The 17,437-nt window shown below is 31.8% G+C and overlaps 1 protein-coding gene across 1 annotated transcript in view; it reads right to left on the bottom strand.

Moving 5' to 3' along the window:
• Window positions 1-17,437, bottom strand: part of LOC126891946 (probable glutamine--tRNA ligase) — an 81,389-nt gene that overhangs the window by 28,844 nt on the left and 35,108 nt on the right. The window contains exons 6-9 of the mRNA XM_050661291.1: window positions 12,132-12,319; window positions 5,420-5,643; window positions 4,127-4,266; window positions 2,063-2,234 (exon numbers count right to left, since the gene is read on the bottom strand). Coding sequence (XP_050517248.1) covers window positions 2,063-2,234; window positions 4,127-4,266; window positions 5,420-5,643; window positions 12,132-12,319 — 724 coding nt within the window. The remainder of the gene's footprint in view (window positions 1-2,062; window positions 2,235-4,126; window positions 4,267-5,419; window positions 5,644-12,131; window positions 12,320-17,437) is intronic.

Here is a 17,437-nt window from a genome sequence, read left to right as displayed (position 1 = left end):
CACATTTTTTGACGTACAATTAAAAATTTTATACTCCACACAGAGTAAATGTAAATCATGATATGTTGTATGCCATTAGAGTGAAAACTTAGTCTTTTGCTAGCAGTTGCCGCTAGGGCATCTATGCCATTTCGTTCGTTGCCATTCGGGACTGCACGCTGGGGTTTGTTTTGGTTGGATCAGGGAGAGCAGCATATGTGCCTCCTGATGAGAGACTAATAAGTTTCGAAACCGGTAGAGGTGCTTGCAGCACTCTCTGATTGGACTGGAATATGGTTCGGCTGTATTTTCGTTTTGCAACGAAATTGAAAATGGTTATTCATTTTTGATTTACATTTACTCTGTGTGGAGTATGAAGGGAACCAGTCTCGTTGGAACTTTACCGCGCTGAGCAGATGTGACGTGAATTGTAAATTGTAGAATTCCCTCATCTTCCTTAGTCTCAGCATCCGTATGGCTTGCAAATTGTAGAAGCCTCGGAGGTGTAACCAGAGAAGGTTCCCATTGTTTTCATTCTGGTGGGATATGTTGTATGCCATTAGAGTGAAAACTTAGTCTTTTGCTAGCAGTTGCCGCTAGGGCATCTATGCCATTTCGTTCGTTGCCATTCGGGACTGCACGCTGGGGTTTGTTTTGGTTGGATCAGGGAGAGCAGCATATGTGCCTCCTGATGAGAGACTAATAAGTTTCGAAACCGGTAGAGGTGCTTGCAGCACTCTCTGATTGGACTGGAATATGGTTCGGCTGTATTTTCGTTTTGCAACGAAATTGAAAATGGTTATTCATTTTTAAAAATTTTATATTTACCATTGGCGTGCATACGGGTCATACTACCCAGTCATGTTACCCGTATGCACGCTAATGGTGAATATAAAATTTTTAATTGTGCGCCAAAAAATGCACACTAGCTACCTCTTAAAACATACCAAATTTCATTTGCATATCTCAACCGGTTTTAGAGCAATAAATAAATCGTCAGTTTGTAAGAAAATACTCAACAACCCGTATCTCGGAAACGAAGCATTTGCGGACATATATTTACAAAGCAAACGGTCATTATTTTTTCATATAGAATTACCCCTTAAAGTTTGTCGCACTTATTTAGCAACACCCTGTATTGATGAAGAACATGGCTAGTTGTTAAAGTATTGTCCTTTTCATGATCATTTTTCAGTGCGTCACAAATGATAGGAAAAAGGGTAAGTCCGTGATAATACACATTTATGACATTTATTCTAACATGACATTTTAGTTAAATCTGACAGTTGTCACATTTTATTTTCAATTTAGAATAAAAACAAATCAAATGTGTTTCTTGCATTTATAAAATCGTATTTTCTTTGATTTGTATAGTCTTATAAATTATACAGATTATATTTGTAATATTATTATCTAAATAAAAAAAATTATTTTTTTTAATTATGGCACCATCTATCGACAACTAGAATAATCACAGAACTAGAAGTAATCACCGACGTGCCTTTTTTTCTGTCATATACAATTGAATACGTTAGAAAGAAATCGAAAAACTGTGACGCACTGAAAGATGATCATGAGAAAAAGAATACCTAACTTTTTTATCATCCCACATAAGTGAATAAATCAAAAAGCAAAATGTTAAGAAAACCTGAGGCTATAGTTGGGTTTTAATTTGAGAATTTTATAATTGCTAGAATATTCCACAGGGTGTTCCGAATTTTTAGAAAAAAACACAGTTTGATTGGTATACCCGGTATACAATGAAAATTTATCTGACTAGCAACAATATTATTACAGCTATATTGATAAAGAACAAGGCTATAACATATTAAAAAATCACTTAAATCGGACAACAGGTTTAGGAAATACGAGTCATCAAAAATTGCCCATTTTGTAGGGTGCCCGTTTTTCGTGTCGGTGAGTGTAGATACTGGGCCGAAATTATGTGAATGATATGTCAGGATATGATAAAGTAAAGTAAGTGTTAAGGCAGAGAACGTGTTAAGACAGTTTACAAAAACTTGTGAGTTTGTACTCAGAATGAAAATTCCTTTTGAATAATTCTTCCATTTTGTATATTTACCTCGGCGCTGTATTATTTAAGTAATCTCTAACGAAGGCCTCCAACATGGACGGATCTACAGTGCTTTGAGACCCTGTAACTCCCAATTGAGCACAGAAATTGTTAACGGCTTCTGAAGGAAATCCGCGTCTTCTTAAGGCAGTGAGTGTGAACAGTCTTGGGTCGTCCCAATCTAAAAAACAGGATTAGATATGATTATATTTATATGGTAAAATTCAAACAATTCAGTGAGTACGTCATAGATTTAATGACATCATAACCCACTGGTACAAACTTAACGGCAAACAAATTGAACACATTTTTCGGCATATATTAGATTTTTCGAGCAAATTGAAAGTTAAGATTTAATAAAGTCAAATTTTAAGAAAAATAATCAGTGAAATTTAAAGAATAATAATAAAATAATAATTACTTAGACTTTACATTAAATTATATTGACTTATGTTGTTCCATAGAAGGTTTTGTAAGATTTTTGTTTATAATGTGAAGTTGGTTAAAATATAAACTAATATAAACTGTCTACAAACTAAATCCTGTTACTTTAATTTATCGATTTGATTTTGATTAAAATTGTTAGATTTTTAATTGAATTTGAAAACAATATTTTGACATTATATTTAACCTCCAATATTATGACAGACGTCAGTTGCAATTTCCAATCACGTCAAAAGTAACAATGATGCCATATAAACTCCTTACTAATGCTAGCCAATGAAATGCTCGCTGTAATAGGAACGGCATGTCGAAAAAATCTGATTATTCCCCATATATTTTTTCAAATTTAGAATCTGCCAACAAGGGAAAAATTAGGTGCATTCCTTATTGTTTGACTTTTCCTTTAATACTAATGAAATATTTAATTTAACCAATATTCATTGCCTTATAAGCAATACTATTTATAGAGTATCGTTACTACTTAAGGAATATTTTTTTGCATTATTTTAGAAAAGTATTTAAAGAATTCGAACGCATTTATAGGAAACTTATATTTATTGAAAATCATTTTTTAAATTAATTAATAAAAATGAAAATATGTAGCAAAATATCTACATATTTTTAAATTTTTTAAGCATAGATTTTTTTTATCACGGTATCATGGATAAAATAAAAACTGAAAGGATAAAATGAAAAGACTAACGAGAGACTGCGCGACTTAATAAAATAAATTAATTTAAATCAAATTAAATATGGATCCATCGCTCCGTGCGTAGACGATAAGAAAGCTATACTTCCCCTCCTTGGTCACTCTGGGAATGGTACATCTTTTTTTTAAATAAAAAATCGATTAGTTGTAACAGAAGTACAAAACAGTTCTCAAAAAATCTCAAATGAAGAGTACAGGGGAAATACAAGTAATGTCATATTTTATACATATTGAGATAAACTCCAATAAAGGTATAATTCTTATGATATCCAAAAACCACTTAGGAGATTCTTAACATAATTCTAGCAATTCTTATTCTATAATCTTAATATAATATTAATCTATATTAGGTAACTTATTAATTTAATAATGCACCAAGAAACTGCTAACATTCCTTATTTTTGTTCAGTGGCGTGCGGATAATCCTGGTTCTTCGCCTAGATACAAATTCTTAGAAAATTTATATATAGTATTTTTACTACAAAAGCGATATTACGTAGGTCAAAATTTTTGACGTAAGAGAACTGTCAAAACATTAGAATGTGACTTTTCATTATTGCCATGTTTATAATAAACATGGCAATAATGAAAAGTCACATTCTAATGTTTTGACAGTTCTCTTACGTCAAAACATTAGAATGTGACTTTTCATTATTGCCATGTTTATAATAAACATGGCAATAATGAAAAGTCACATTCTAATGTTTTGACAGTTCTCTTACGTCAAAAATTTTGACCTACGTAATATCGCTTTTGTAGTAAAAATACTATACACTGATCTTTCTGGTTATTATCCTACATTGATAGGCTAGTGCCGCTAGTGGCTAGTCGATAATACTCAGTTTTTGCTACCACATGGCGAGAAAAACCAAAATTCATGAAGGCGAATAACACTCCTTAAAAATTATATAAAATATTACCTTTAACTACTTGTTCATCAATAAGTTTGGCTATTTTTCTTTTTGATACGACGGTATAGTTAACATTGAGCCGGCCGTATTCCCACTGTACAGGGCAATAAATATTTAGGGCATTGCATAACCAGTAGTAACTTGAACGCCTAAAAATAAATATATCTTTAATTCAGTAGTTAACAGTAACATTAGATAAACTAGAAAGTATAAGCCTTCTAGCATTTTGGAAGCGGTTAAATACCAAAACAATGAAATAAAAAGACGTCTTGAAATTGCCAGGGCCACCTTCATAAAGATGAAAAAATTCTTCTGCAACAGAGATATAAGCATCCCTCTACGCTTAAGAATGCTAAGAAGCTACGTATTTAACACGCTATTATACGGCGTAGAGGCCTGGACTCTCAAACAGAACAACATAAAAAATATTGATAGTTTCGAGATGTGGTGCTACCGTCGATTGCTGAAGATAAGTTGGGTTGAAAGAGTCACAAAGGATAGGAAAAGTTCCAGAAAACGATAAAACGAAGAAAACTCGAATATTTGGGTAACCTGATGAGACGACATAAATATGCATTACTTCAAAATATTATACAAGGAAAACGGAATCCAGGCCGTAGAAGAATGTCATGGTTGCGGAATTTGAGAGAGTCGTTTGGGGACACCACTAATGAACTCTTTAGGTCAGCTGTAAACAAGGTCAGGATAGCCTTGATGATTTCCTATCTCCGATAGGAGTGGCACAAGATTTTTTTTTTGTAAGTATTTATTAACAATCAGCATTACATATTCTATGACTTAATTTGATAACAAGTACAATAACTTGTATTATCAACTATAGTATTGTACACTAAAATGGCGTTATGAGGTATCACCCAGCGGTTTCACTTCAGTTTCAGCGAAGATCTATGGGCCATAATCTTCGCAATCTTCTGTTGTTTAGTGGCTGCAGTAGTGGTAATATTAATTGGTTGGGGTGGCCTTCCAATTTCTCGTGGTGTCTGTTGGCTCTTTCTTGAATTACTGTGCTGATTAACGGGATGTTTAGGTCTCTATGAAGGGTTTGGTTGGAAATGTACCACGGGGCATTTGCGATGGTGCGTAGAATTTTTGATTGAGTTCTTTGAATAATTTTTGTGTTTGATTTGCTGGCACAACTCCATAGAGTTGTACAAGAATCTATTACACGATGGTAGATTTCTCTTGCGACAATGGCGCCGTCGGGCGGAGAGGTTAAGTACTTATGGGAGCACCGTACGTATAGGTTTTCAATGAGGATAATAGAGAAGCTATTTAAATTACCTGGATTGAAACTCCTTGGTACAAAGTGAATGCGTGATATGTTCTATACTATCACATAAACAATGGGTGTAATCGTAAGTTGGGTAGATACACCATTTGTCTCCAGTTCTATGATGGGGAGTGAATCTTACCCTATAGGCCACTGGATCCAATTTTCCCTCTTCCAAAGTAATTTTCATTCTCAATGTTGCTGCGCCTTCGTCGATTTTTCCATTTTTCATATCCTAAAATTACAAAACAATAGGGAACTTGCATAAAATTTTAAATTCGAAAAAAATGCTATAAATCACAACAGAACATAATTTAAAACATATATCAAAGAAAAAAAGTTTTTTTTGTCTTTCGTTTGGCCCCTAAAAACGGTAAAAAATTCAAATTATTGAAGCTAGCCCAAAACGCGCCCTCATTGGTCGTGGCGTCATATAATTGTAGTATAGGATGTCCTCGCCATTAATTCATTTAGTTTGGCATTCGTTTTGACACTTACACTCAGTTTTATAAATATTTTGATAGTTGCTATTTCTGACTAATATTTAAGTGTTTTTGTTAAGCAGGCAACAGATATACTCAAAAGATAAAATAATATTGACATACATGAAGACCTTCTGTATTAACTGAAATATATTGAACGTTTTTTCGGCATGCAATTAACCACTTAAACGCCGTTTTTTATTGGCTGGTAATCCAATAAATATTTTATTGGAGTTCCTAATAGTTGTACTTTTACAAAATGGCACTAAACAACAATTATCGTGTTTTCTTTTATTTTTCATAGTAAACCTTCTTTCCTTTCCTTCAAAAACTGTATCAAACTCCAATCTCAACAAACTGGCATATTATTACAATGGCATACGATAAATGTCATTAAAATATAAATATAACCATAAACATAAATAAAGTATACAGTAGGAAAAATGAAAGAATACCCATGCGTCATCGATGATATGCATACTAATCAAATCAAAAATATCTAGTCAAGACAACGTTTAAACTAAGTTAATACTGTAAAAAAACGGATGTGACTACTACCCCACCGTACGATTTTTCGCTACGTAAATGCGTCAAAAATTTTTTGTGATGTTATTCTTTTTCTGATAATACCTATAAATTTATTGGTATTAAATGTTACTTTTACTATCGTAATTAATTATTTGATATAAATTAATAATACAAAAATAATGAGTAAGCAAATATAGTATGTATTATGAATTTCTCCATGTTAAAGTGGCCGGACGTAAATAGAAACAGGAATTAAAAAAATGTCGTTTATGTCAGCTGCATTAAGTGATTTAAATGAAAGTAAACTTAATGAATTCAGATCATTTTGGTATCCAGATCATTTTCCAGACATTATCTGCAAATAAATGTACATTCGTAAAAATATACTAATCTGTAATTTTATACATTATGATTGAAAAGTGAGAGTAATATGTACACGTTTGGCAAACTCATAGACAGAAGTTAACCATATTGATAGATGATTACTTACAAATTTGATTGACTTATTTTAATTAAATAAATACTTACCAAACCAAAAATACAATATAATATCAAAATAGCTTTTAAAAGAACTGAGTTTATTCAAGTAAATACGACTGATTATTAAAATTTATAAACTCTACCGAACCTAACCCAGTTTCACTGTCAAAGTGACATAAATTGAATATGTCAGATTATAGTTGACCAGCACGATTACTCGAATAGTAGTTTATACAATCGTTATCTCTACTGATATTGAATGTTTTTCTAAGAATGACATTAGAAGTACAGAAATAGTCAAGTGTGAGTTTAAATTTTCTACTAAATTAATATAACTACGTTGAACAATTGTATCGCCGTCTCACTCTGTCAATTATAAATATGTAACTGCGTATGTCTTGGATAACGTTTTTGCTTAGTAGACAACACTTAATAATCTATCTCTCTCGTTTGTTATTTATAGAAAAAGGCAGCAAATCCAAAATATGTGCTTGATATGATCGTTGATGGATATTCTTTCATTTTTCCAACTATAATTATGTGGCGTCACGGGTCGTTTGAACTATTTCTATTTTAAATACACAGAAAATTTTAAATTTGTACTTCTAAGTTATTATGAGTTTTTGAATCGTGAAATTTTGGAAATCTCCTTTTTAAATAAAACTGAACATTATTATTTAAAAAAAATTTGCAAGTTCCCTATTAAAACAATGCACGTTGGAAACTTTTTACAATCATGTTGTAATGGCCACAAAAAGGTATTAGATGAGGACCTTTACTTTATGATTATATATTCATACATGTTCCATGGGGAATAAAAATAGAAGGAGAATATCTAAACAACTTACGTTTCACTGATGATACAGTCATAATAGCTGAGGATCTAGGTGTATTAATATTACAACACTCTGTATAAAGTATGTTTTACATCTTACGTCTGAATAATTGCATCAATGTTTTTACTCATATAAATAACCTTAAAAGATCACGAACGATGATTAAACATGACAACGAACCCAACGTGCATAAATGTAACTGGTATATATAAGTATAATTGGTATAAATATTGAAGTGTGAAACGGTAGCGGATCGGAATTATTATTGTAGATAGTACAGTAGACTCTCTTTATAACGAGAACTGAAATGGCGGCCTAATTACCTCGTTATATCAGACAACAATAATATTTAAATGTTTTGATGCCCCTTACGTAGTTCATTAGGGGTCTATGGTGGACAATGAGACCTCGCCTTCGTAAATTGTAAATTTTCTACAATATTCAATATCGGTCGATACACAGGAAGAAGCTTATTGCAGGCGGCGAAGCATATTACAGTACTTGCCTCGATAATAACACAGATGTTAGGAATTTCTATATACAGGCAGTTAAGGTGTTTATTTATAGCCATTACTGCTCTAAAAACAGGTAAAAAACATATTCTTCGGTTTCATTTTTCTTCGTTATAACCAAATATTCCTCGTTATAGAGGGTTATAGTTCAATAGGAATTTCATGGGACACCTAATGTACTTCGTTATAAGCGAAACCTCGTAATATCCGTGTTCGTTATAAAGAGAGTCCACTGTATTTATAATGTAAAGGTGATTGGGATAGGACGTCGAGCAGGTCGCTTACTATTATTGTAAACACGTTGTTATGGTTTAGTCATCATCGATAGTGTGGATTGTAAAGTTTGATCCTAACCACCAACTAGTCCAGGGTAATAAGGATTTTCTCGGGACACTCAAAGATCCAGGTAGCTGACTACTTTTTTAGTTATTGTAGACCTATAGGAAGAAAACCTATCTGTTTCCTGCCTAGAGTTCGCGTCCGTTTTTTAATTATTAACAATTTAGTGCAAAAATCGCGATTTTTTAGATTTTTTGCACCCCATAGCTAAATAGTTGACATAAAATTACAAAACTCAATTTTTTAGAACATTGAAAAACCTTTAAAATGACGATTTTTTAAAGCTAAAAAGTTAATTTGTTGCTACACAAACTGCAAAATAAGTGAAAATTGTTATTTGTTAATAACTTTTACTAAAACTATCTTAGAACTTTAGTGTTTTACCCAAAATTGGGTATTGGGGTACTTAACAAACCTTTAAAATTTGAGACCGATCCATTAATTAGTTTAAGAGTAATAATAATAATATCGTATGGCATTTTTGCCGGGGAGATCCTTTCGGATAGTTCCAGCGCCACTTACATCTTTAACCCTGTTTCAAGTAACTAGTGTCGATGTACACTAGCCCACGGGGACCGACGGCTTAACGTACTCTCCGAGGCACGGTGAGACGGCTCGTGTCATTATTGGAAATGAAAAAGTTTAAGAGTTATTCTATTTGTTTATCCCAGAGACCCTTATTTTGCAATAATATAAGACAGAAAATAATGAAGATAGGGCAATTCTGAATATGCCAAATGAAAGTAGAAGAGTGATAGTATCAAAATGTATTAAAAAAAGATAAAAAAATTAATCAATATAATCAAAAATCCTAATGCCAAATTTTTGAAATTTTGTAGTTTATAAACATTTAGAATAACATTAGTATTTTAACACGAATTTTCAAATAAAAAAACTTAGCCTGGGTTCATTAGGGACAAAGTTAGCCATGTGTTTTTTTTAATTCACAGCTAATTTGTTTATAATAATTAAGGAATTTCATTGATGCCAATTTAAATAATGGGATTTGTATTTTTTGTTAACAAATTTGCATAAACATTGTATCTTCACAGCACCCTCTACGATTTTTCAAAATTGTTGTTCAAACGGTTACTAGCGGGAACCTAAAGAATCCACCGAGTTAAAATACCGAAAAAGTAATTTCAAACTAATACAATTTTCTGTATCTCCGGATCCACTCAATGGATTTTCATCTTTCTTTTTTTAATTTGTATGTAATTTCTACGTACATTACAAATATGCAATTTGTTTATAAATTTATTAATTAATAATCAGTCTAATTTGTTTAAACAATACTTGAAAAAATATTTTTTACAAAAATCTATTTTTTTAATCATAGTCTCATTAATGATCATACAAAAAGTTAAAGTTCACTTTAATAAATAAAATATTTTTATTAGATAATTATTTATTGAAGATAATTTATTTATTAAAGTATACCTTAACTTTTTGTATGATTAATAATGATAGTCTGATTAAAAACATGGATTTTTGGGAAAAAAATATTTTTTCAAAAATTGTTTAAACAAATTAAACTTTTTATTAATTAATAAATGTCAAATTGCAAATAGACGAATTACATATGTGTAATGTACAGAAAAATTACATACAAATTAAAAAAAGAAAGATCAAAATATATTCAGCAGATCCCGAGATACATATAGAAAATGATAGTAGTTTTAAGTTGCATTTTTTAGTTTTTGAACTCGTGCATTTGTCGGCTCCCAGCTCCCCCTTCACTTACCACGACTAGTCACCAACTGAACAACATTTTTAAAAATTTGTGTAAAATACCAACTTTTCGAATATGTAAAATGATTTTTCTACGGACAATATTTTTAAGATTGTTCTAAATTTGTTGTTCTATTTTTGACTATATGAGATCATTTTTTCTCATTTTTTAGTACATTTTGATAGTATCACTGTTCTACTTTTATTTGACATACGCAGAATTGCCTTATCTTCATTATTTTCTGTCTTATGTTATTGCAAAATAAAGGTGTCTGAGATAAACAAATAGAATAACTTTTAAAGTAATTAATGGATCGGTCTCAAATTTTGAGAGTTTGTTAAGTACCCCAATACACAATTTTGGGGTGAAACACTAAATTTCTAAAGCAGTTTTAGTAAAACTTTAACAAATAATTTAGTAAAACTCTAAAATTAACAAATAAGACCATTTTAAATGGTCTACTATGGTCTAACAAGGTGAAGCTGAACACAAAGTTAACAATCTACAGAACAATTGTAGAACCTATTATAACTTATGGAGCAGAGTATTGGCAACTCACAGGAAAGGAAAGAAAAAATATAGAAGTAGCGGAAATGGATTACTTACGTAGAGCATGCAGAGTATCTAGATTAGAACATGTACTAAATGAGGAAATAAGACGACGGACAAATAGTTTATATTCCACGGTTGACCATATAGAAACAAAGAAATTGCTATGGTATGGTCATGTTATGAGGATGTCAGAGGAAAGATGGCCAAAAAGAGCATTAAATTACACGCCCATAAATAGAAGAAGAGGAAGGCCTACAGAAACATGGAAGAAAGGCATAGAACAGTCTATGGCAGATAGAGCTATTGACGAAAACAAATGGGTGGATAGAAAACGATGGCGGGCGAAATGTGGGATGCGGAGGAGACCGTAGGAACCCCACTACTTATATATATTAACAAATAACGATTTATTAACTTGTTTTTCTATGTTCTAAAAAATTAAATTTTGTAGTTTTATGTCAACTGTTTAGCTTTTGAATGGGGTGCAAAAAATCGGAAAAATCGCGATTTTTGCACTCAGTTGTTAATAATTAAAAACGGACGCGAACTCTAGGCAGGAAACAGGTAGGTTTTCTTCCTATAGGTCTATAATAACTAAAAAAGTAGTCAGCTACCTGGATCTTTGAGTGTCCCGAACATGGTCTATTTCTACCTTACTACCCTGGACTAAACATATTTATTTATAACATAGGTATGGCAAGGGAGATGGTACATGAACTCGTTGTGGCTACTGAAAATGTAGGTTTAAATATAAACATCTCGAAAACAAAAATAATGACCAATTTGGTACCCAACCAGAACATCAGTACGTATTGGTGGGAAAGAAATAGAACTCGTAGATAGATATAAATACCTAGGACATGAAATTATGACTCACAGAGATAATAAATTATTAGACCCATGAACTGAAGAGAAGAATCGGTCTTGGGTGGGCGGCATATAGAAAACTGGGAGAAACTTTTAAAAGTGAGCAGCCCACATGCCTAAAGAGAACGGTATTTGATCAGTGAGTCCTCCCAGTCTTGACATACGGAGCATAAAAACTTACCTTAAGAGATGGGAGATGGACAAAGAGGTTATTGAAATGGAGACCAAGGAAAGACAAGAGAAGTGTCGGCTGACCACCTACAAGATGGACCGATGATTTAAGAAGGCTAAATAAAAACTGGATGAGAGATAGACGGGGTTGGAAACAGGAGGAAGAGGCCCATGTTCAGCAGTGGACTTTTGAGGCTAGATGATGATGATGACATGTTACATACCTCAAAGAGCTGTAAATTCTCTTCGACTGGCCTATCCCTCCATGGCGAAGGTTGAGGATTGAACCCTTTCATCTCATCAGCTGTTTGGTGACAAACGTATGCAAGTCCTTTCTTGATTAACTCAATCGCCCATGTATACAATTGGTCGAAATAGTCCGAGGAGTGTGTTATCTTATATGGGGTATATCCTAAAAGAATTGTTTAAAACTATAGTATCAATATACATACATAGATACATACAGTCCGTACAATATAGATACCGTTGCACGTCATCCGCGTCATAGCACGTGACGTCACGTGATACCAACACGAAATATTTAAGTGGTAGGCCTGTTCCTTTTTAGAATCGTTTAGCCGAGTACACTGGAATTAATACCACTAGACATATTTTATTATATACGCGTAGAAATAATATTGGAAGACAACGTCATATTAGACATTCTCTATGAAAAAATGGAAAAAATGGGAATCTCCCAATCTTTGACCTCACGTATAAGATTACTATATTCCGATAGGTCAGTGTCAATAAATATAAATGATGAAACATTGGGACCTAAAACGACCAATATTGGGTTACCACAAGGAAGTATACTAAGCCCTGTACTATACTTAATATATACAGCAGATCTGGAAAGTAAAATTAAATGTAGTGAGACCGTTTCTATACTACAATTTGCCGATGACATTTGTATATATTCCCCATGCCAGTATATTGAAGAAGGGTGCAAAAAATTAAATATAGCCTATAAGAACCTTAATAAATGGTGCAATGAAAATGGCCTAAAAATTTCCAGGAAAAAAACAGAAGTCTGCATTTTTACGAGGAAAAGAAAACACATTCCAACAGAAATAACATTGGATACAACAAAGTATAGTGTACGGGCATCTGTAAAATACCTAGGAATGTATCTGGATAAAAAAATGACATGGAAAAACCACATAGATTATTTAATCAAGAAAACTGAAAAAGGAATTAACATCTTACGGTCAGTGTGTGGAACAAAATGGGGATCAGATCCAAACGTAGCAATCCTTTTGTACAAATCCTACATTAGGTCAATACTGGATTATGGTAGTTTCTTCTATGACCAAGCTTCCAAAAGTCAACTAGAAAAAATAGATCACGTAGTAAATAAGTGTCTAAGGCTATGCCTAGGGGCTTTAAAAAGTACACCAATTGATTGCTTATTTGCCGAAGTAGCAGAAACTCCACTAAAATATCGCCGAAAGATTTTAGCTTCCAATTTTATAGCTAAATTAAGTTCTAAAAATAGCAACTTAGTCCAAAAAATCAATATACTGTTTACATCGGATCTTACCCATAGTTATTGGAAGTTGAAAAAAAGTTTAACTATTACTGAGTCATATTATGTAATAAATAACGTAATAGAAGAAATATACTCTTCAGATATAGATCCATTATATAGCATAAATATTTATAACATCCATCCAATTAACTGTGTTTTTCTCCAAGACTATTCAAAATTTCACCCAAGGATTAGACAATACATATTTGAGGAGGATTTAGAAAAGTATCTTCCCAGATGTCAATATATATTCACGGATGCATCAAAGAACAACAAGAAAGTAGGTTGCGCTATATTTGATCCACATAAAAATCATAAAAAATCCTTTAAATTAAATGAAAAGCTTACAATATATACTGCAGAATTAATAGCCATATTAGAAGCTCTCCTGTATATAAGTAATATGAAAATTACAGCAGAATCATTTGCAATTTGTTCTGATAGTAAAAGTGCTATTATGAAAATAAAAAATATCCACCAAGTCAGTAGTAATTATATTTTGACTACTATAATTATTAAACTTCAAGAATTACAAACAAAAAAAATCAATGTATCATTAGTTTGGATTAAAGGACATTGTGGAATAAAAGAGAATGAAGAAGTGGACGAAGATGCTAAGAAAGGAAGTAGAACTGGAGAGCTTTTAAGTTATAAATGTCCCCACAGTGAAATTGCCTGCCACGTAAAACCCATAATACTAGCCGAATGGAGAGAAATGTATAGTAACAGTCCAAAGGGAAAATTTTATAAAAACATAGTTACCAAGCCTCCTGGCCAGTCTTGGTTCTCAAGACTGTCGGGAAGCAAGCGGTTTTTCTCTGTTTTGTGCAGGTTAAGGTTCAACCATGTTTTAACTCCCCAGTACAAATATAAAATAAAATTGAGTGATTCTCCTAATTGTTCATGTGGAGAAGAAGGTACAGCGGAGCACATGATCCTAGGCTGTTCTAGAATAATAAACGAGGTTAAATTATTAAATGAAGAAATGGCCAAAATACCCAAAATCACCAGACCATATAACCTAACTCAACTATTAAGAGCAGAAGATTTCAATGTTTATCAAATTTTGTACAAACATATTTTATGTATTAGATTAAGTTTATAACCTATGTTTTTTTTTCCTTTCGTGTTAAGCCCTACGCCTATCCGAGGTCCACCTGTCTCGTCTAAATGCTCTGATCGACCCCTGAGCGTCAAATTGTGTCCTAGTCTAATATCCCAAATTATATTGAAAAAGACAATGAAAAATAAAAAAAATATATCAAAAAAATATATATATATAAAAAAAAATTAAAAAAAAATAAATAAATAAAAAAAAATACATAAAAAAATGATAAAAAAAAAATCAAAATGAAAAGAAATAATTCCAAATAAAAACAAAAATCGTTGAAAATTAGATATAGGTATATAAAATAGTTCTTTGTAAAATTGGAGCAGGATTGTGATTGGATACATACCTGAACAAATCAGTAGAAAGCAGGAAGCACTCCTTTGGAGCTTCCGCATAAATAATACAAATAATCCCAAAAAGGTAAGATGGCGAATGGACATTGACTCCGAAGCCAATAATGCTCAAACACACACACACACACACAATATTGGAAGATTTCTATTAATATAAATTTAAAGAAGCATACCCTAACTTGTTTCATTTAATTTGTAGAAGTGGAATATAAAGCGTTTTTATAAAGTACACTTGTTCGGATTACACTCTAACTGCCATCGAACAAAGGTGACATTTTGGCATAAATTGGTAACATTTATGTGACAGTTGTGGTGTTGACATTCAGATTTGTTTTTATTCTTTACTATAAGTATTTGTTTCATTATATTTATTGTTTTTATTATTTACTTTAACGTAAGATTATAACTGAATACTTGTTTTCTATTTCTAATGTTTTTATTAAATTACATTGAATATTAATTTGTTTTGTTGTATAATACGGCATCCGGCACTTCCGCAATAATTGTGATATATTTGATTTAAAATGAATTCAAGAATTTTTTGTAATTGGGCAACAATGTCAACTTAGATCTCTGACGTAGATAATGACGTGCAACGGCATCTATATTGTAAGGACTGTAGTGTAATCCATAGTGTATTCTTTACTGTGTCTAGGTAAAAAAGTAAAAATAGGTTGAAGAATGCCACCTAGTGGATATAACCTGCAACAATTTGGTGATAGTACAAAAATATCAAAAATATATATAATATGCTTCTTTTCATGAGCATTTTTCAGTGCGTCACAAATGATAGAAAAAAAAAAGGTAAGTCCGTGATAATATACATTTTAGTGACATGGCATTTTAGTTAAATCTGACAGTTGTCACATTTTATTTGCAATTTGGCATAAAAACAAATCAATATTGTTTATTGCATTTATAAAATGGTATTTTCTTTGATTTGTATAGTCTTATAAATTGTATAGATTATATTTGTAGATATATTATATAATTAGTAAATTTTTTTTTTCGATTATAGCGCCATCTATTGACAACTAGAATAAATGTTATAAATGTCACCGACGAAATGTAATCACCGACGTGCGTTTTTTTCTGTCACATGCAATTTAATGCGTTAGAAAGAAATCGAAAAATTGTGACGCACTGAAAGATCCTCATGAGAAAAAGCATATATGGTACATTCCACGAATATACGACTGTTTTGGATTATCGCGACAACGAATATTTTAGTGTACAACAGAAGCAGTACGAAAGTAAATGGCTCTAATAATTATTCCAATAAACAACAATGTAATTTGCAACTTACTTTCGTTCTTCATATTTTGCACAATAAAATATTCGTTGTCGAGATAATCCAACACAGTCGTATGTTCGTGGAATACGGTATATTCCTATTTGCGATGTTAAGTCACAATGACGGCCTCTCGTGGGTTTCGGCGGAACTAGTTTCATGTCATTTTTATTCTTTCATTCGTTTGAATGGCCTTAGCTGTGAGAGCCATTCGGCCAGCTTGTGGGTTTTAAAGGTCAAATCGATGTCAAATTTTAAAATTTCAAAGGCGCGAAAAAATATTGTTTATGTTTACATGTTTTAAATTAATTGTTGGGTACTATAAAATTATTAAGGCCATCGGTACATAATTCGCAAATATTTTACGGCTATCCCTACTTTTTGTCTTTACACGGCAAATTACGTGTAGTAAAATTCACACTGGTATGGATATGTAAATATTACTAGAACGTCATTCTACTTGACAATGTCATCATTAACTTAAAGAGATGGCTTTTGAATGTTCTTGGATAACTGTTATTTGTATAATTGCAAATTATTAATTCAGTTAATAAATGTGATAATTTTTTCACTAACTAGGTATTCAGTGATTGTAATAATTTATATGTACAACAAAAACTAATACTCAATCGAGAAAAGAGGAAAAGTGTTAAAGTGATTTTTTAATAATATATTGTTACTATGGAACGCTTACAATTTTTAACATCTTTAACAACAAAATACTTGGATCACAGAATATATTATCCTGATGTATTCTCTGCTTGGATCTTCCACAAATAATACACAATAAATAACGTTTTATTAAGTTCACGTCTTAAATCAATTATTTATCAAATACACTGTATATCAATATTATTTAATCAACAACTCAAAATATTCCCGATGCTATGTCAAATATTTAAAATTGTCACTGTCTGACTGACAATATGCTCGACTGAGTGCGTTGTAAGACAAAGATAGATTTGGAAAATATTACCACGGACATTGTGTTCATTTTTTTCGAATCCTGAAAAAACCAATAAATATTTTTGAAAAATTTAAACACAGAATGAAAGACTAAATTATTACCGAGGGCCGAAAGTCCCTTAGAATAAATAAAAAGATTATTTTGAATGAGATATTTGAAATTAAAAATCACACTAAATTTTCTCTTAGTTTTTCACCCCTGTAGCTTATTAAAATAAACATTATAGAAGTTCTCAGCGACTTTCGGCCCTCGCTAATAACGTAATATTTCCTTCTGC

This window comes from Diabrotica virgifera, chromosome 9 (assembly GCF_917563875.1).
Source record: "Diabrotica virgifera virgifera chromosome 9, PGI_DIABVI_V3a".
In the NCBI taxonomy this organism is placed as follows: domain Eukaryota; kingdom Metazoa; phylum Arthropoda; class Insecta; order Coleoptera; family Chrysomelidae; genus Diabrotica; species Diabrotica virgifera.
Note: the sequence above shows the minus strand (reverse complement) of the source record. Positions and strands in the feature narration are given on the sequence as shown.